We start from the raw sequence: 19,678 nt of genomic DNA, 5'->3' as shown, positions 1-19,678 counted from the left end.
GACCATTCTGCTTATAACTTCAATTAATAATTTAATTCATAGTTTTTAAAGCTTAATTTAAACATTTATTACTGCATCAATTATACCAAGTTTTAGAACTAAACAAAATAAAAACAAAATGCATTTGAAAGATTCAAAGAACTAAACAGAATGACCTTGTTTCTGAAACTTCACTGCACAAATGGGCATCATATTAAGAATTGCTTAGAGATGTGGTGTTTTATATGATTTTATTTATGAATCTCAAAAACTATACATTTCTGACTTGAGAATTCACAGATTTGAGAAAGGAAAACTGAAGGAAGGAAGGTAGTTTAGACTTTAAATATACTTTGATTGGTGAGGAAAGGTACTGGAACTGTGAATTTATTTGTATGGGAAATATCTAAAGGAGGAGACTCCATTTACTTAGGCAGGTTGGTACCTTCTCTGTAACAACTTTAAGAATGCTAAAGAATTGGGGCAGCTATGTGACACATGACTCTGGAGTCAAAAGAATACTAAAGAATTGTGGAGGGGACAAAGAAATTAAATTATTTGCTTAACGTCATGCAGGTAATAGAAATCAGCGATAGAACTTAAACACAAGTCTTCCTGGTTCCAAGGCCAACTCTTTATCCACAGCACTACATTTCCTCTTATCAGGTATAGTTTTTGAGTTTTTTGAAGTATTAAAATCTCCATAATGATCAATAAAGCAGATATCTTTGTTCAGTTTTTAATCCCAAAGCTTTTACTTCCTGAGTTTTTGCTTGTTTAGGAAGGAATAAAAAAAATAATTTCAGTTGCACATAAGTTAATTGAGTTGATTTAAGAAAGGAGATGACCCAGGAAGAATACAATAAGCAGATTTAAGATGGATTTTGTGTTTGGCATTTGGATTTATTTATCTATGTTCTGTCATTAATGGTTTTACCTCACCTAGCACATGACAAAAGACTGCATTTTAGGTAGGTATAAAATCTTGAGGAGGAGGATCCTTCATTGGCTCTAATTCTTGATGATGACTCGTGTCTCTTTCTAGGTCCATAATTACTACCATGAAATTGGTATTTTTGCTTTCACTTATGGTGCTTTGCCTCCCCTGCAAAGGTAAGAAATTCATTTTGACATTTGTCAGATCTATCTAATTTTTTGGATTTTCAGTCTAACAAATGTCTCACAAATATTTTCCATTGTGAAGATGTTTCTTTACTTCTAGCTGAAGACTAAGATGTAGTAAATCCTGGAAAATTACCTTGGATATCACCTGGGATAGTAGTTTCAGTAAACTCATCTTTGAAATGTATGGTATTAGTATTCACTGGTAACATTGATGAGTAAAGTCTCTTAGTTTTTTTTTTCTTGAGTATATAGAAGTCTTTTACAAAACTATTCACCTAATTTTTTAAAAGGCATTTTTATTTAAAGTTCTAAATTCCAAATTCTATCCCTCCTTCTCACTCCTTGAATAAGGTTAATTAGATTATGCAATTATGTAAAACATTTCCATATTAGACATTTTGTACATGAAAATTAGATAAAAGTTAAAAAATGAAAGAATGAGAGAAAAAATACAATGGTTCAGTCTGCATTTAATCACTATTAAGGAAAAGAGATGTATGCATTTTCATTAGTCTTTTGAGATTGTCTTGGGTTTTTGTATTGCTTAAAGATAGCTAAATCATTCACAAGTCTTCATTAAACAATACTGCTGTTACTGTATACAATGTTATGGTTTTGTCCACTTCACTTTGCATCAGTTCTTTCTGAGTCTTTCCAGATTTTTCTAAAATCAATCCTATTTCTTATACCACTGTAATATTCTATTACAAAGGCATCCCTTTGATTTTCGGTTCTTAGTCACCACAAAAAAGAACTACTATACTGTATGTTGTACAAATAGATGCTTTTCCCCCCTTTTTTTTATTGTGTTTGGTATATAGATCCAGCAGTATTCAATTAATTCTAAAATAAGGATTCACTTTATTTATTAAAACTACTCTCTTGGGGCGGCTAGGTGGCACAGTGGATAAAACACAGGCCCTGGAATCAGGAGTACCTAGGTTCAAATCCGGTCTCAAACACTTAATAATTACCTAGCTGTGTGGCCTTGGGCAAGCCACTTAACCCCATTTGCTTTGCAAAAAAAAAAAAAAAAAAAACCTAAAAAAACCCTACTCTCTTGATCTTCAAGAATTGAATTCTTTAATCCAAATTCATGTTTCTATTTCTGTTATAAAGCATGAAACTCTTCTTCTTCCTCTCATGATGACCAAACATCAAGACTAGGTCCTGGGGAATCCTTCTCCCTTATCGGAACCCTTATAATTCGAGATTGATCACTCATTCTAAGCTAGATGCTGAAACCCTCCTTCATCCTATCCATATATTCAGTAGTAACTCAGAGGCCTACTCTACAACTCTTTTCCCAACAGTAATTGATTAGTACCCACCCACCTTCCTTGATAATTTTCAATGATATTGTCTGCTGAGGTATATGATGTCTCCCTTAATTAGAATGTGAACTCTTTGAAACAGAGACTGTCTCAATTTTACTTACATCCCCAGTGCTAATATTTTTTTTATTCCATTCCATACACAGTATCCCTCTGATTGAGTTACTTTTCAATTAAATACAGATATTATCAGTATATGTTTTTATGTTCAGGTACTGGAGGAATATTTATGTAGTGTGCATACATACATGCATACATATGTTCAGCTAAATCATCTAAATCCATCTCTTCTCTGTAAGGTACAGCATTTTTCATCAGAAGGTCTTCATACCACATGAATAGTCTTTGGAATGATGATAACTATTTTGACTTTTTAAGTTGTTTTTAATAGTGTTTAATTGATTTATTAATTTATTAATAATTAATTGTTTAATAGTGTTGTACTGGTAGTTTTCATTTCACTCTTTATTAGTTTTTAGTCAGAATTGTTCATTTGTATGTAAAATCAATATCTATTTTATATGTTGTATTAATTCATTTCTGCTCATTCATATTTCTGTCTGAAATTCTCTATTTCCATATTCATGCACCATAACAGATTCAGCTGTTTTGCATGTATTAAATATTCTCTTACTTTGTCATTTTTTATTAAAAACAAGCTGCTATAAATATCAGAATATTTAGAATTATCAGAATTATATGTCAGAAAAAATAAAAGTTTTTTTTCCTTTTTTTCCCCCCTCTGATCTGACAGGATCAAAAGCATCAAGAGAGTAGTTTAAATAAAGGGAATTATTATTTTAGAGTTGATTGAAACACTACTAAATTAAGAGACAATTTTGTGTATAATTATGAGTCTTTTCTAGAAAGGTTGTATTCATTCATAGGATCACTTACCATACTTTCAAGTGCTTATTTTCCCAGAACCCTTTTAACACATCATCACTTCCTCTCAGATAAGTGGAATCTCAGATTATAAATGATAACATATAATTATAGCATAATATAATATGCTATGATATAATGTGATATAACATGAAGTAATATGATATGATATAATTTGATATATGATATAATATAATGCAAAATGATATGATGTAATATAATCTGATATGATATAATATAATATAATACTATGATATGATATGATATAAAATAATATGATATAATATAAATTAATTACATATTTAAATGCCAATAGGCATATACTGAACCTCTTTAAATATTTTTTGAATTTATTTTTATTAAAGATATTATTTGAGTTTTACAATTTTCCTCCCAATCTTGCTTCCCTCCACCCACCCCCCCCCACCCCCCACGGAAAGCACTCTGTCAGTCTTTACTTTGTTTCCATGTTGTACCTTGATCCAAATTGGGTGTGATGAGAGACAAATCATATCCTTAAAGAAGAGAAGTCTAAGAGGTAACAAGATCAGACAATAAACTATCTGTTTTTTCTAAATTAAAGGGAATAGTCCTTTAACTTTGTTCAAACTCCACAGCTCCTTATCTGGATACAGATGATACTCTCCTTTGCAGACAGCCCAATATTTTTCCCAATTGTTGCACTGATGGAATGAGCAAGTCCTTCAAGGTTGAACATCACTCCCATGTTGTTAGGGTGTACAGTGTTTTTCTGGTTCTGCTCATCTCACTCAGCATCAGTTCATGCAAATCCCTCCAGGCTTCCCTGAAATCCCATCCCTCCTGGTTTCTAATAGAACAATAGTGTTCCATGACATACATATACCACAGTTTGCTAAACCATTCCCCAATTGAAGGACATTTACTGGATTTCCAATTCTTTGCCACCACAAACAGGGCTGCTATAAATATTTTTGTGCAAGTAATGTTTTTAGCCTTTTTCATCATCTTTTCAGGGTATAGACCCAGTAGTGGTATTGCTTTGATTTCCTCATCTGTAAATTGCCTTTGCATATCCTTTGACCATTTGTCAATTGGGGAATTGGGGAATGGCTTTTTGTTTTAAAAATATGACTCAGTTCTCTGTATATTTTAGAAATGAGTCCTTTGTCAGAATCATTAGTAGTAAAGATTGTTTCCCAATTTACTACATTTCTTTTGATCTTGGTTATATTGGTTTTATCTGTGCAAAAGCTTTTTAATTTAATATAATTGAAAACATCTAATTGGTGTTTTGGTGATGTTCTCCAACGCTTCCTTAGTCATAAACTGCTCCCCTTTCCATAGATCTGACAGGTAGACTAGTCCTTGATCTTCTAATTTGCTTATAGTATTGTTTTTTATGTCTATGTCCTGTAACCATTTGAATCTTATCTTGGTAAAGGGTGTGAGGTGTTGGTCTAATCTAAGTTTCTTCCATACTAACTTCCAATTATCCCAGCAGTTTTTATCAAAGAGGGAGTTTTTATCCCAATGGTCAGACTCTTTGGGTTTATCAAACAGCAGAATAGGATAATCATCTCCTGCTTTTGCACCTAGTCTATTCCACTGGTCCACCACTCTATTTCTTAGCCAGTACCAAACAGTTTTGATGACTTATGCTTTATAATATAATTTTAGATCAGGTAGGGCTAAGCCACCTTCTTTTGCACTTTTTTTCATTAAGCTCCTGGCAATTCTTGACTTTTTATTTCTCCATATGAATTTACTTACAATTTTTTCTAACTCGTTAAAGTAATTTTTTGGAATTTTGATTGGTAGGGCACTAAACAGATAGTTTAGTTATGGTAGAATTGTCATTTTTATTGTATTAGTTCTACCTATCAATGAGCAGTTGATATTTGCAAAGTTATTTAAATCTGATTTAATTTGTGTGGGAAGTGTTTCATTATTGTTTTCAAAAAGATTCTGAGTTTGTCTTGGCAAATAGACTCCCAAATATTTTATATTGTCTGAGGTTACTTTGAATGGGATTTCTCTTTCTAGCTCTTCCTGCTGTTTCTTGTTAGACATATATAGAAAAGTTGAGGATTTATGAGGGTTTATTTTATAACCTGCAGCTTTTCCTAAAATTGCTAATTGTTTCTAGTAGGTTTTTTTTTTGGTTTTTTGTTTTGGTTTTTTTTAGGCTCCAGTAGTTTTTTAGATGATTTCTTGGGATTCTCTAGGTAGACCATCATGTCATCTGCAGAGTGAGAGTTTTATCTCTTCCTTCTCAATTCTAATTCCTTCAATTTCTTTTTCTTCTCTAATTGCTGATGCTAACATTTCTAATACAATATTGAATAGTAGTGGTGATAATGGGCACCCTTGTTTCACCACTGAACTTATTGGGAATGCCTCTAGCCTCTCCCCATTGAATATAATGCTTATTGATGGTTTCAGATAGATACTGCTAATTATTTTAAGGAACAGTCCATTTATTCCTACACTCTCTAGTGTTTTTAATAGGAATGGATGCTGTATTTTGTCAAAAGCTTTTTCAGCATCTATTGATATGATCATATGGTTTCTGATAGGTTTGTTGGTGATATAATTGAGTATACTAACAGTTTTCCTAATATTGAACCAACCCTGCATTCCTGGAATAAATCCTATTTGATCATAATGTATTATCCTAGTGATGACTTGTAATCATTTTGCTAAGATTTTATTTACGATTTTTGCATCTATATTCATCAGGGAAACAAGTCTATAATTTTCTTTCTCTGTTTTAACTCTTCCTGGTTTAGGTAACAGTACCATATTGGTTTCATAGAAAGAGTTAAGCAGAGTTCCATCTTTCCCTATTTTTCCAAAGAGTTTATATAGGATTGGAACCAATTGTTCCTTAAATGTTTGGTAGAATTCACTGGTGAATCCATCAGGCCCTGGAGATTTTTTTTAGGGAGTTCAGTAATGGTTTGTTGAATTTCTTTTTCTGAGATAGGCTTGTTTAGGTATTTAATCTCTTCTTCATTTAACCTGGGCAACTTATATTTTTGTAAATATTCATCCATTTTACTTAGATTATCAAATTTCTTGGCATAGAGTTGGGCAAAATAATTTCAAATTATTACTTTAATTTCCTCCTCATTAGTGGTGAGTTTGCCTTTTTCATTTATGATACTAACAATTTGGTTTATTTCTTTCTTATTTAAATGAAATTGACCAGAGATTTATCAATTTTATTGGTTTTTTCATAATACCAACTTTTGGTTTTATTTATTAATTCAATAGGTTTTTTTGCTTTCGATTTTATTAATTTCTCCTTTAATTTTTAGAATTTCTAATTTGGTATTTAATTGGGGATATTTGATTTGATCTTTCTCTAATTTTTTTAGTTTCATGTGTAGTTCATTGATTTCCTCTTTCTGCAGTTTATTCATGTAAGCATTTAGAGCTATAATATATCCCCTGAGAGTCGCTTTGAATGAATCCCATAGGTTTTGGTATGTTGTTTCATTATTATCATTATCTAGGATAAAATGGTTAATACTTTCTATAATTGTTTTTTGGTCCACTCATTTTTTAAAATGAGGTTATTCATTTTCCAATTTGTTCTGGGTCTATGTCTCCTTGACCCAGTATTGCATATGACCTTTATTGCATTGTGATCTGAGAAAGATGTATTCACTATTTCTGCTTTTCTGCAGTTGACCCTTAGTTTTTTATGTCCTAGTACATGGTCAAGTTTTGTATAAGTTCCATGTACTGCAGAGAAAAAGATATATTCCTTTCTATTCCCATTCAATTTCCTCCATAAGAATACCATATGTAATTTTACTAACAATCTATTTACCTCCTTAACTTCTTTCTTGTTTATTTTATGATTTGATTTATCTAGATGTGATAGTGGGAGGTTGAGGTCTCCCAGTAGTAGTGTTTTGCTGTCTTTGTCTTCCTGTAGTTCTTTCAGCTTCTCCTCTAAGAATTTGGGTGTTGTCCCACTGGGTGCATATATATATATATATATATATATATATATATATATATATATATATATATATATTCAATATTGAAATGACTTTATTGTCTTTGGTACCATTTAGGAGGATAAAGTTTCCTTCCTTATCTCTTTTAACACTATCTATTTTTGCTCCTGCTTTGTCTGAGATAAGGATTGCTACCCCTGCTTTTTTTACTTCAGCTGAAGCAAAATATATTTTGCTCCAACCTTTTACCTTTACTCTATATGCATCTCTCTGCTTCAAAGGAGTTTCTTGTAAGCAGCATATTATAGGATTCTGGTTTTTAATCCGCTCTGCTATTTGCTTACGTTTTAAGGGAGAGTTCATCCCATTCACATTCAAGGTTATGATTACTAATTCTTTATTGCCCTCCATGCTATCTTCCCTCTGTATTTTTCCTCCTTTTCCCCCCTTTATCCATATTCCCCAGCATTTTGTTTCTGAATACCCCCCTTCAGTGTGTTTGCCCTCCTATATCACCCCCTCCCCTTTCTTTCCCATTTCCCTTTTTTCCTTCCCTTCCTTTTGTTATTTCCCCTTCCCCCCCCACTCCCCTTCCGTTTCTCCATCCCCCCTCCTCTTTTCCCCTTTTAATACTTGAAAGGTTAGATATTTTATAAGTTAACTGAGTATGTGTAGGTTGACTTTAAGCCAAGTTTGATGAGAAGAAGATTCAGGTGTTTCTCCTCTGCTCCCTTCTTCCCCTCTATTACCATAGGGTTTTTTGTACCTCTAAGTGCAATGAGATTTACCCCATTCAATCCCCTCCCTTCTCCAGCCTCTTTCCTTTCCCCCTTTTTAAGGAGGTATTGTTTTTTAGATCATTCTGAGTCATAGAAAATTCTGAGTGTCTGTCCCTTCTAGTTCAGTATATTCTATCAAATAGAGTCAAAATTCCTGAGAGTTATTAAAATCTTTCTCCCAAGTGGGGCTAAAGCCAGTTACATCCCATTAGATAGCAGTCTCATGGATAGGACATGAATGTCCATCATTTCTGGCTAGGTATGTTCTCTCTGCTAGAGTTACAATTCTCAAGATTTATGAGAATTCCCCCCCCCCCCCCATGCTGGGATATAGCCAGTTTCAACTTACTTGATTGCATTTTTTTTCCTTTTACCACCCTCCCTTTTTTTTTACCTTTTCATGTGTCTCTCTCTTTTTTTAATTTTATTTTTTATTCTCATTTTGTACAAATTTTTTTTACATTAATAAAGCATTCTTGTTTAAGAGTAAATGAAATACCCCCTCCCCCCCATGAATATAGACTTGCTTGAGTGATAAAGTAAAGGGGAGAGAAAAAAAATTAAAATAAAAAAAGTAATAATTGTAGGTATGGCCAGGTGGTGCAATGGACAAAGCACCGGCCCTGGAGCCACAAGCACCAGAGCCCACATTCAACAATCACCCAGCCATGTGACATGCAAGCCACCTGATCCCCACTGCCCTGCACAAAACAAAAAGAAAAAAAAAGATCCAAAATAAAATATTAATAATAGTAGGGGTGGCTGGGTGGCAAACAGAATCAGGAGCACCCGGGTCCAAATCTGTCCTCAGACACCCAAAGATCACACTGCTATGTGGCCCCAGGCATGCCACCCAGCCCCATTTGCCCTGCACCCTCCCCCAAATTATAATAATAATAAAAAATGTGCTTCAGTCTTTGTTCCAATACCAACAGCTCTGTCATGGGTGGATTGCATTTTTTATGGTAAGTCCATCGCAAAAGTTACTTCCATATTTTTCCAACATTGCCATTGCTGATCGCAACTCCCTCCTTTGGTATTTCTCCACTATCATGTACTGTATTTTCTCTCTCCTTTCACTCTGACTCTGCTATAGGGTAGCTGAGTGGCACAGCAGACAGATCCCTGGTCCTGGGGCCAAGTGGCCCTGAGCCCCCATACCACCCCTTAGGCATAGAATCCACCTGGCCCTATGGTCCTGGACACACCTTCCAATCCCAGGCCCTTGCAAGAAGTAAAAAAGAAAATGTGTTATATCTGACCACTCTCCCACCATGGTCCATCCTCTCCACCTTTATTCACATTTCCACCCCTTCCTCCTGCTCCCCCCTTCTTCTTACTCCAGATGTCTATACCCCATTGAGTATATATGCTGGTTCCTCTCCTAGCCATCTCTGATGAAAGCAAAGGTTCCCTTATTCCCCCTTGCCTCTCCCCTTCCATATCATTGCAATAGCTCATTGTAATAAAGAAAAATCTTATTATATGAAATATCTTGGCCTATTCCCCCTCTCCTTTTTCTTTGTCCCATTACATTTCCCTTTTTTTTCTATTGACTCCATTTTTATACCACATGTTATCTTCGAATTCAGCTTTCTCCTGTGCTTCAACTATAAAAGCTGCCTCTACCTGCTCTATTATCTGAGAAGGTTCATGTGAGTATTATCAGTGTCATTTTTCTATGCAGGAATACATGCAGTTCAGCATCATTAAGTCCCTCATATTTTCCCTCTCTCCTCCAATCTCCATGCTTCACCTGAGTCCTGTATCTGAAGATCAAACCTTCTGTTCATCTCTGGCCATTCCAAAAGGAACATTAGAAATTCCCCTGGTTCATTGAAAATCCATCTTTTTCCCTGGAAGAGGACATTCAGCCTTGCTGGGTAGTTCATTCTTGGCTACATTCTAAGCTCTTTTGCCTTCCGGTATATTATATTCCAAGCCCTGTGAGCTTCCAATGTAGTTGCTGCTAAGTCCTGTGTGATCTTGACTGCAGCTCCATGGTATTTGAACTGTGTCCTTCTGGCTGCTTGTAATATTTTCTCTTTGACTTGGGAGTTCTGGAATTTGGCTATAATATTCCTAGGGGTTGGTTTTTTGGGATCTCTTTCTCGGGGAGATCGGTGGATTCTCTTCATTTCTATTTTGCCCTTTGCTTCTAGAATATCAGGGCAATTTTCCTGTAGTAATTCTTTGAAAATGATGTCAAGGCTTTTTTCCTGATCATTTCTTTCAGGTATTCCAATAATTTTTAAATTATCTTTCCTAAGTCTGTTTTCCATATCAGTTGTTTTTTTCAATGAGATATTTCACATTTTCTTCTAATTTTTCATTTTTTTGGTTTTGAAGTATTGAGTCTTGATTTCTGGCAAATTCATCAATCTCCCTGAATTCTATTCTTTGTCTAAAGGATTTGTTCTCCTCAGAGAGTTTTCTTATCTCTTTTTCTATCTGGCCAATTTTGCTTTTTAAAGCATTCTTCTCCTCAATAACTTTTTCAACTGTTTTATCTATTTGACCTAAGCTGGTTTTTAGCATGCTATTTTCTTCAGCATCTTTTTGGATTTCCTTGACTAAGCTGCTGACTTCATTTTCATGTTTTTTCTGCATCTCTCTCCTTTATTTTCCCAGTTTTTCATAGCCTGATCCCAGTTTCTGTTTTTCTGGGTGTCTTTAGATGCAGGAGCTTATGTTTCCTCATCTTCAGACTGAGTGTATTGATCCTTCTTGTGATCATAGATAATGTATTTCTCAATGGTGTTCCTCTTTTTTCTCTGCTTGCTCATTTTCCCAGCCTAAGCTTTTTTTGGGGGTGCTTCCTGAGCTTTTAGGGCACACCCACAAGGGTCTCGGTGTGTAAGGCTCTGTCCTCCCTCCTGATCTCTGAATAGCCATATTCACTCCCGTCTTCCACGGGCCTGAGTTGGAGGGGGCCGCTGCTGTTCTGTATGGGGGCCTAGACTGCGATCAGTATTTGAATGTGTTCAGAGCCCCAGAGTCCTGTTCCAGGGGCAGAGGACAGAGCTCTGCAGTTTCTCTTCACTCCCCTCCTTCAGCTCAATGGGCTCATGCCCCAGAGGCTCCTGCTTACTGGCTCTGCCTGCTTCTGTTTCTGGATCTGGGCTGCTGAAATACCAAGCTCCTCGCTGTGTGCCTTGAGGGCTGGGTTCCACATGCTCGCTCTGGCAGAGGTCCCCCGCTGTTCCCCCAATTTGTGCCCTGTGCTCCTCAGGGTGTAGCTCAGGAGACTCCCCCACTGCTGTGAGCCAGGGCTCCCAGCACCCTGGGGCTGCCTCTGGGAGTCTGACGTTCTTTCACTCTGGCAGGCAGGTCCTCTGGCTGGCCACCCCTCCGACCCTGGGGAGCAGAGCCTTTCTGCTCTTTTCCGGGTTACCTTGAGTAGGAGAACTGCCTCTCTGGGTCCCTTTGTGGGTTCTGTCTCTCGAAAGTTTAGTTAGAGTCCTTAGTTTAGAAGTTTTATCAGAGAGTGCCTAAGATTCGATCCTTTCTTGTCGTCATCTTGACTCCGCTCCTTCATGTGTCTCTTGAACCTCCTGTTTGATGTCCAAATTTTCTGTTTAGCTCTGGTCTTTTCATCAGAAATTTTTGGAAGTCTTCAAATTCATTAAATGTCCATCTTTTTCCCTGGATGAGAAGGCTCAACTTTGCAGGAAAGTAGATTCTTGGCTGCATTCCAAGCTCCCTTGCTCTTCAAAATATCTCTTTCCAGGCCCTTTGATCCCTTAATGTTGATGCAGTCAGTACTGAGTGATCCTTACTGTGGCTCCTTGATATTTAAATTGTTTCTTTCTGCCTGCTTGCAGGATTTTCTCTTTTATCTGATAGTTCTGGAGTTTGGCCACAACATTCCTTGGTGTTTTCATTTTAGGATCTTTTGCTGGTGGGGTTCCATGTACTCTTTCAATAACTGCTTTGCCCTCCAGTTCCATGATATCAGGGCAGTTTTCCATCACTAGGTCCTGTAATCTTAAGTCTAGGCTTTTTTTCTCTTCAGTGTTTTCAGGAAGTCCTCTAATTTTCAGGTTGCCCCTCCTTGAACTATTCTTGAGGTCAGTGGTTTTGTTGATGAGGTATTTTACATTTGCTTCTATTTTTTCTATTTTTTTGATTTTGTTTAACTGACTCTTGCTGTTTCATGGAGTCATTAGTTTCTGTATACTTCATTTTTGTTTTGGGGGAGGAGTTTTCTTCATTAACCTTTTGCAACTCCTTTTCCAGTTGGTCAATTCTACTTTTGAAAGAGCTTTCCATTTGACTAATTGAGGTTTTGAGAGAATTAATTTCTTTTTGCATTTGCCCATTTGAGGATCTGAGAGAATTATTCTCATTTTGTATTTGTCTAATTGAGTATCTGAGAGATTTATTCTCATTTTGTATTGGTCCAATTGATGCTGTGAGAGATTTATTCTCATTTTCTAAATGTCCAATTGATGATCTGAGAGATTTAGTCTCTTTTTGTATTTGTCCCATTGTACTTTCTAAGGTTTTTTTTTCTTGTTGCAAGGTATTAATTGTCTCTCCCAAATTTTTAAGCTCCTTCCTTATTTCTTCAAGGAAGTGTTTCTGTGCTGGAGACCAGATCGTATTCTCCTTGGAGGTTCCAGGTCTCTCTGAGTTAGGGTCTTTCCCTTCCAGGAATTTTTCTACGGATCCACCTTTCCGCTGACCCTTCTTCATTTTGCTAAGACCTTGAGTTGTGGGGGGGCTAGTTCACTGGGGCTTGGGATCGCTAAAGGCTTTACTCCCTGAGTGCAGTTTCTCTGGCTGGCCAGTAGGAGGTGTTGGTTGCTTTCTCTGGAGTGTCTGTGACCTTGGCTGAGGCCTTCTCTCTTTGTTTGAAGGGAGGGGTTGGAGCTATTGAATTATTTTGCCTTCAGTCAATGGTGGGCTTTACCCTGGCCTGAAGTCATTCCTTAGCTGGGCTGGTTCTTCTGCTCACACACCTGGGCCTGAGGCTGAAGTCATTTGCATTTGTTTGTTTGGGAGGAGGTCTGAGTTGTAATGGGACCAGAGGAGCCCAGGATGGTGTTGCAGCTCTCCTGAACCAGAAGTCTTCACCCCAGCCCCAAACATACAGCACCAACACCAGCGCCTCTGCTCCCCCGCATACCCAAGCCCTTGTTGTCCAGCCCTACCGCTGATCCAGCAGGTCCCTCAGACTCCGGGTTCTAATTTAGCTGTTAATCTGGCTGATCTGGGGCTGATCCTCCCTCTGAGCCCAGACTCACCTGCTTGAATTTGCCCAAAGCTGATGTGGGAGACAAATCCTGAGGTAGATGTTCTTTTTCCTGGCTTTTCTTTGTGAGTTTTGTGGGTTGGATTTCTTCTAAGAGTTTTGTTTCATGTGATAGATGGGGAAGAGATCAGATTTTAGAATTGTGCCTGTATTCTCTCCGCCATCTTGGCCGGAACTTCTTTAAATATTTTTGAAAACACATAAACACACAGTACTTTTTGAAAGTATGTTAAATGGTATCACGTTAGTACAGCAAAGTGATAAAATAATTATGTTTCTGGCCTAAATAATTTGAGAAAAATTTTCAGTATATAGAAAATGAACTAGAAAGAGTTTCAAAACAAAAAATTTAATTTACTTCATTGAAAATAATATACTTTTCAAAAGTGGTTAGAGACTGTGAAGAAAAAATGCCACTTTACAAATGTGCAACAAGCAAAAACTAAGATTTTATTATGAAAGAATCCCATGTAAATTTGTAAAAAAAAATGGAGGAGGGATTTGTAAAGTAAATTTACTAGGAAAACTCCATATGACTTAATAAAATGACTTAATAAAAATTGATTTTACTTCATCTGACCATTACCAAAATTACTGCCTGCTGCTGATAGTCCAATGCTGATAGTCCATCATCCTCTTTTCTGCTGTGAGGTAGCTTACAATCAATGTTTAAAAATACTGAATTAAAGTCTCTGGAGTTGAATTCTCACACTTAATTAGGCTTTCTACTTTGTACGTAAAGAATAAAAAATTCATGAGACATAGTTTCTAGGTAATTAAATTTTTTATTAATTATATTAGCAAATAATAATAAAGGGGGCCAGTTCCACTCACAAATGTTACAGACCCCAAATGAAACACACTCAACACATATGACTTTGGAAGAGTGGATCATTTGGATGGTGTTGATCAATTCTGATTAGTTAATAAATAATGAGAGATTTAATATGATAATGAAAAGTTCTAATGAGGGACTGGGGTCCCTTCCTTTGACATTTGTTCAGTGAATCCTTTGAAATTCATGTCCTTTTGTTTTTCAGATGAATGTTGTTATTTTTTTTCTAGCTAATGTAGTGTAGATTGAGGTACGCATTGAACCAACCATTCTGTTTTCTTTTCTTTTTTCTTTTTCTTTTTTTTTCTTTTTTTTGGCAAGGCAATAGGATTAAATGACTTGACCAAAGTCACACAGCTAGGTAAAGATCTACCTTACTCCAGGTCCAGTGCTCTATCCATTGCACCACAACCATTGTGGAGAGCAAATTGGAACTATACTCAAAAGGACAATCAAACTATGCATATCCTTTGATCAATACCATTACTTTATCTTTATATTGAAGAGATCATTAAAGAGGAGTAAAGACTCAGAAGCAGCTCTTTTTGTAGTGGCAAAGAATTGGAAATTGCGAGGATTCCCATCAATTGGTGAATGGCTGGATATTGTAGTATATAAATGTTATGGAGTCTTATTTTTCTGAAGGAAATCATGAACAGAGCGGCAGCTAGGTGCCTCAGTGGATAGAGCACTGATCCTGGTGTCAGGAGGTTGAACCTGATTTCAAATCCAGCCTCATCCACTTAATAATTACCTAGCTGGATGACCTTGGGCAAGTCACTTAACTCCATTGCCTTGCCAAAACCAAATAAATAATAATAATAAAAAAAAAAGAAATCATGAGCAGGTGAGTTTCAGAAAAGCCAGGAAGACTTGCTTGAACTGACACTGAGTGAAGTGAACAGAATCAGGAGGACACTGTACACATTAATAACAACATTGTATAATGATTTAATGAAGGATTTAGCTCCTTCAGCAGTCCAGTGATCAAGGACAATTATAAAAAGACTGCTCATTGAAAATGACATCTAGAGGAAAAAAAACTGAGGAGTCTGAATGCAGACCAAAGCATACTATTTTCACTGTTTAAAACTTATTTCATGTTTTTTTTCTTTTTTTTTCTCTCATTGCTTTTTTCCATTTAGTTCTGATTTTTCTTTCACATTCTAATATGGAAATATACTAAACATTATTGTACATGTATAACCTCTATCAGATTACTCACTATTATTGGGAAGTGGGAGTGAATAGAGAATGCTATAAAATATGGAACTCAAAATCTTATAAAAGATGTAAATTAAAAGCTCTATGCATAAGAGGTAAAAAATAAAATGACATTTATAAAAAGAATTTGGATGCTATACCTCTTGGTATATATATTTCACATAGCAATATGTCATTTCCTTCCTCTTTTAATTATTTTTGCTTTTGTTTTAAGTTCAGTATTGCTACCCCTGAATTATTGTGCTTCAGGTGAAGCATAATAGATTCTCTTCTGGCCCACTATTTACTCTGTGTATGTCTCTCTGCTTCAAGTATATTTCTTTTAAAAATATATTATAGAATTCTGGCTTTTGATTCACTCTGCTAGTCACCTCCATTTTATGAGAGTGTTTATCCCAGTCATTTTCACAGTTATGAGTATTATTTGTGCATTTCATTCCATTCAATTTTCCTTCTATTTGTTCTCTCTCTCTCTCTCTCTCTCTCTCTCTCTCTCTCTCTCCCCACCCCTCTCTCTCTTCACCCTTTTCCTCCTTACCAATGTTTTGCTTCTTTCTTTGCTTCAGGTGATCTGCTCTCCTTTTTTGTCAGTCTCCTTTCTCCCATCTTTAATTTTCCCTTCTTCGGCTTCCAGGTCAGGTAAAATTTATATATTTCTATATTTAATTGAATATATGTGTGATAAAAATACACTAAATAAAATTTGCAGAGACTGGTTTCAGCAAAGGAGAGTTTTTATTTACTTTTTCTTGAGAAAAGAGGCAAACTCACTGACATACTAAGATAGTATAGTCTGGGAGCCATAGTCAAAGACAAAACAAGTTTGTTTTATAAAGATTCTAATTACAATTCCCCCCAACCCTAACCTTTCCCTTTATCCCATTGGATAGGTTTCAGGGGGTACAATCTATTCATGAAAATCTACTTCAGCAACAGATGCAAAGAAAAGAATGTAATATTTTCAAAATATGTTTCTCATCAGATGGTGGGATTACCTGGACCTTCTTAGTTTATAGTTCCTGATGACCTTCCTACTCTTTTCATTAGAAAAAGTAGGATTCTCATGGTCAGTACCTCAGTTAGCAAACCAGTCTTATTGCAAAAGCAGGATTTTTTGGCATAAACATTTCTTTAACCCTGAGAGGACTTTACTAGAAATTATCCTCCTCTCTTTCACATATATATCACATGTTTTCTCACATTCGTCATCCCTCTCAGGTTCTATTCTCTCTTCCTGTCCAATTTGGAACCATCTTCTCAGCAATGACCAGGCAACAAACATAAGATTGGTCAGCAAGGAGACAGCATAAGCAGAACTGCCTAACTAAACAATTCTTACACATACATAGATGCAAGATGGTGGAGGATGAACTGGTCCACTCTCTCTCTTTTCCCCTGGAGACATTCAATATCTTTCTGTATTTTCAGAGTCCATTCCAAAAAGTTCTCTTAAAGGAACTTCTTAACACAACATCTTATCAGATTAAGACTCATGGACTTTAGCTGCTCGAAATGATCTCCATATTCCCCCTACAGACTTTAGCTGCCTTGTGGGGAAGCTGTCTCTGAACCCTGCTATGGACTTTAACTACTTGAGTGACTTCCCTGCCTCTAACCCTACAGACTCAAACTGCTTGAGAGAGACAGGGGCCAGATCACCCAGGGGCTCATTGATGTTGTCCAGGTCCCAGGCTCACAGGTCTTGTTTGCCTGGACTTATGTATACAAACCTAGGTGACCTCAATGGTTCTATATTCCTTGGGTCAACTCCTATGATGGGGGCCCTTCTCCTTCTCAAGAGACCTTCAGACTTTCAATTTTGATCAAACTAAGCCTCTGCTCCAGTTTACTACCCACTCCCAAAGGGATCTTCCCTGGGCATTAATTCTACATTGCTGAAATAGTCAGTTGGCACCTGTTTGTATCAGTATCTAGGAGAGTTTTAAGGAGGGAATTCTTCCCAGTCAATGTACCAAAACTGTGTGTGATAAAAATACACTAAAGAAAATTTTCAGACACTAGTTTGAACAAAGGAAAGGATTTACTTATTTTTTCTCAAGAAAAGGGCAAACTCACTTACACACTAAGATAGTAAAGTCAGGGAACTGCACTCAAAAGCACAGCAAGTTTGGTTTATAAAGATTCTAACCTCAATTCCCCCACTCCAACCATACTTCCCCTTTAGAACATTGGCTGGGACCCAGCAACAGACAGACACAAAGAAAAGAATGTAATATTTTCAAAACATGTATCTCACCAGTTGGTGAGGTGACCAGTTACCAGACCCTCTAGAAAAAGTAGGATCCTCATGGTCAATGCCTCAGTTAGCAAATTAGTCTTATTGCAAAAGCAGTATGTTCTGGGGCCCTTGGAATGCAAGGTTTTTCTTGACATAAACATTTCTTTAACCCTGAGAGAACTTCACCAGAATTTATCCCATTCAACTGTGCTTATTATTACTTCTTTTAACGAATTCTGATGAGAATAAGGTTCAAATGGTATCCATGGTCCATCCTTTCATCTTCCTCTTAACTGTAATAGGTCTTTGGTGCTATTTCATATGAAATAATGTAACCTATTCTGCCTCTCCCTTCCTTTTCTTTCTCATCCCTTAATCTTTTATGACATTCCCTCAATTTTCACCTTATATCTGAACCCTTTTACTGTTCTTTATTCCTGGACTGTTTTACTCTTTTACCTCAATCTCTATTTATTAAACTTCAAGGACAGTTAAGTACCAACTTCTCTAGTAATGTTTTTTCTGATTTCCTCTCTTCTTTCCAGTAACTTTTTCTATATCACATTTTTTACACATTACAAATCACATAATTGGGGTAAAAGCCTCAACAAGTTTGTTGGTATAGTATAATAATAAAATTATAAATTTATTTTAGAATGAGACCAGAATAAATTCAATTATACCTATATATGCTTTTCAAATATTATCACACAGAACCTTAATTTATAATTTTAATTATTTAATATTTTGCAAAAGGGCTATATATATTCCAACCATTTCACATTATGAAATTCATTATTTCCAGCTACTCTACTGTAAAAAGACATTAAAAGTGGCATTATATGAAAGGAGAGGCACAAAACACATGAACTTGCTGTTGCCAGCTCATTATTTCCAGGGTATGAATTTCTCACATTTTTCATTAACATTACTTACCAATACAGCTTTTACAATATTAATACAGATGATTTTAAACTCTCAATTCAGAGTCTTTATGAAAAGGAAACTGATAAGCTAAATTATTAGTAAATTCAATATATATATTGACCAGTATGAAAATCATACTTCTCTTCTGACATTCCCTCCTTTTAGTCTACAGGGACAAGATTTTAGCAGATCTCAGCTAAGTAGCATAGTGGATAGAGCACTAAATAATCTGACCCAGAGTCAGGGGCACCTGAGTTCAAATCTGCTCTCAGACATTTGCTTCTTGACAGTTGTTTGACCTTGGTCAAGTCTCTTAACACCATTATCTCACAATGACAAAAAGACAATGATTTTGATTCATCATTAATGCTATATTTACAAAACTTCTTGATTATAGAAATTTGCTGTAAAAGGAAAAAAGGGACATAGTTATCACGACAGAGAAAAAACTCTCTTGATAGTTATTGGATAACCAATTATGTAGTCATAGAGTTAAGGGCAAGGCACAAGATTAACCAAGTGGTGAATTTTCCTATTCCAGAAAGGAAATAGCAGAATAGTGAAATAGACATCATTCTCATAACCTTTACCAGACACAGACATTCAGTTTATCTGTCCTCAGAAAGCTACACATGCTATTTGTGTCAATTCAGATAACCATCCTGGTAATCAACACTCAAAACAAATTTGTCAGTCCTGGAATATTTAAGTTATTTAGAAAATTTTCACTAACCACAACTCAAAACTTGAATGTTTTTAGGCATTTAAGAAGGAAGTAGAAGGATAGTTGCGGGAGTCCAGCCTCCGCGGGGTTCTTGGAACCTGACAGGAGGGATAGAGTTGGCGAAATGAGTTGAGTCAACAAGTGGGTAAAGGCAGGAGCAGGTTGACTGACTGTCAGCTGCTTGGGTTTATTTTTATAGTTTAAGAATCATATATGTTTCAAGCATCATTTCCTTGGTTACAAGAGTGTACAATTTTCATCATCAATCGTATAGTTCATATGGTTACAAGTTTTAATCATGTGATTACAAGTTTAAGTAATAATCATATAGTTAATTGATTTCTTATCCCGACTCAGACCATGATGACCTTAACCTGTATATTACTTTATTTATTACTACACTGTATAATTGTTAAT

At 36.0% G+C, this 19,678-nt stretch overlaps 1 protein-coding gene across 1 annotated transcript in view; it reads left to right on the top strand.

The window, feature by feature from the left end:
- The first annotated feature begins 975 nt into the window (after positions 1-975).
- Positions 976-19,678, top strand: part of LOC141493445 (mucin-19-like) — a 31,520-nt gene continuing 12,817 nt past the window's right edge. The window contains exon 1 of the mRNA XM_074194829.1: positions 976-1,092. Coding sequence (XP_074050930.1) covers positions 1,041-1,092 — 52 coding nt within the window. The 5' untranslated portion in view covers positions 976-1,040. The remainder of the gene's footprint in view (positions 1,093-19,678) is intronic.

The sequence above is a fragment of the Macrotis lagotis genome, chromosome 7 (assembly GCF_037893015.1).
Source record: "Macrotis lagotis isolate mMagLag1 chromosome 7, bilby.v1.9.chrom.fasta, whole genome shotgun sequence".
NCBI classification, from domain to species: Eukaryota; Metazoa; Chordata; class Mammalia; order Peramelemorphia; family Peramelidae; genus Macrotis; species Macrotis lagotis.
The sequence above is the reverse complement of the archived record's forward strand: the minus strand, read 5'-3'. Positions and strand labels throughout refer to the sequence as shown.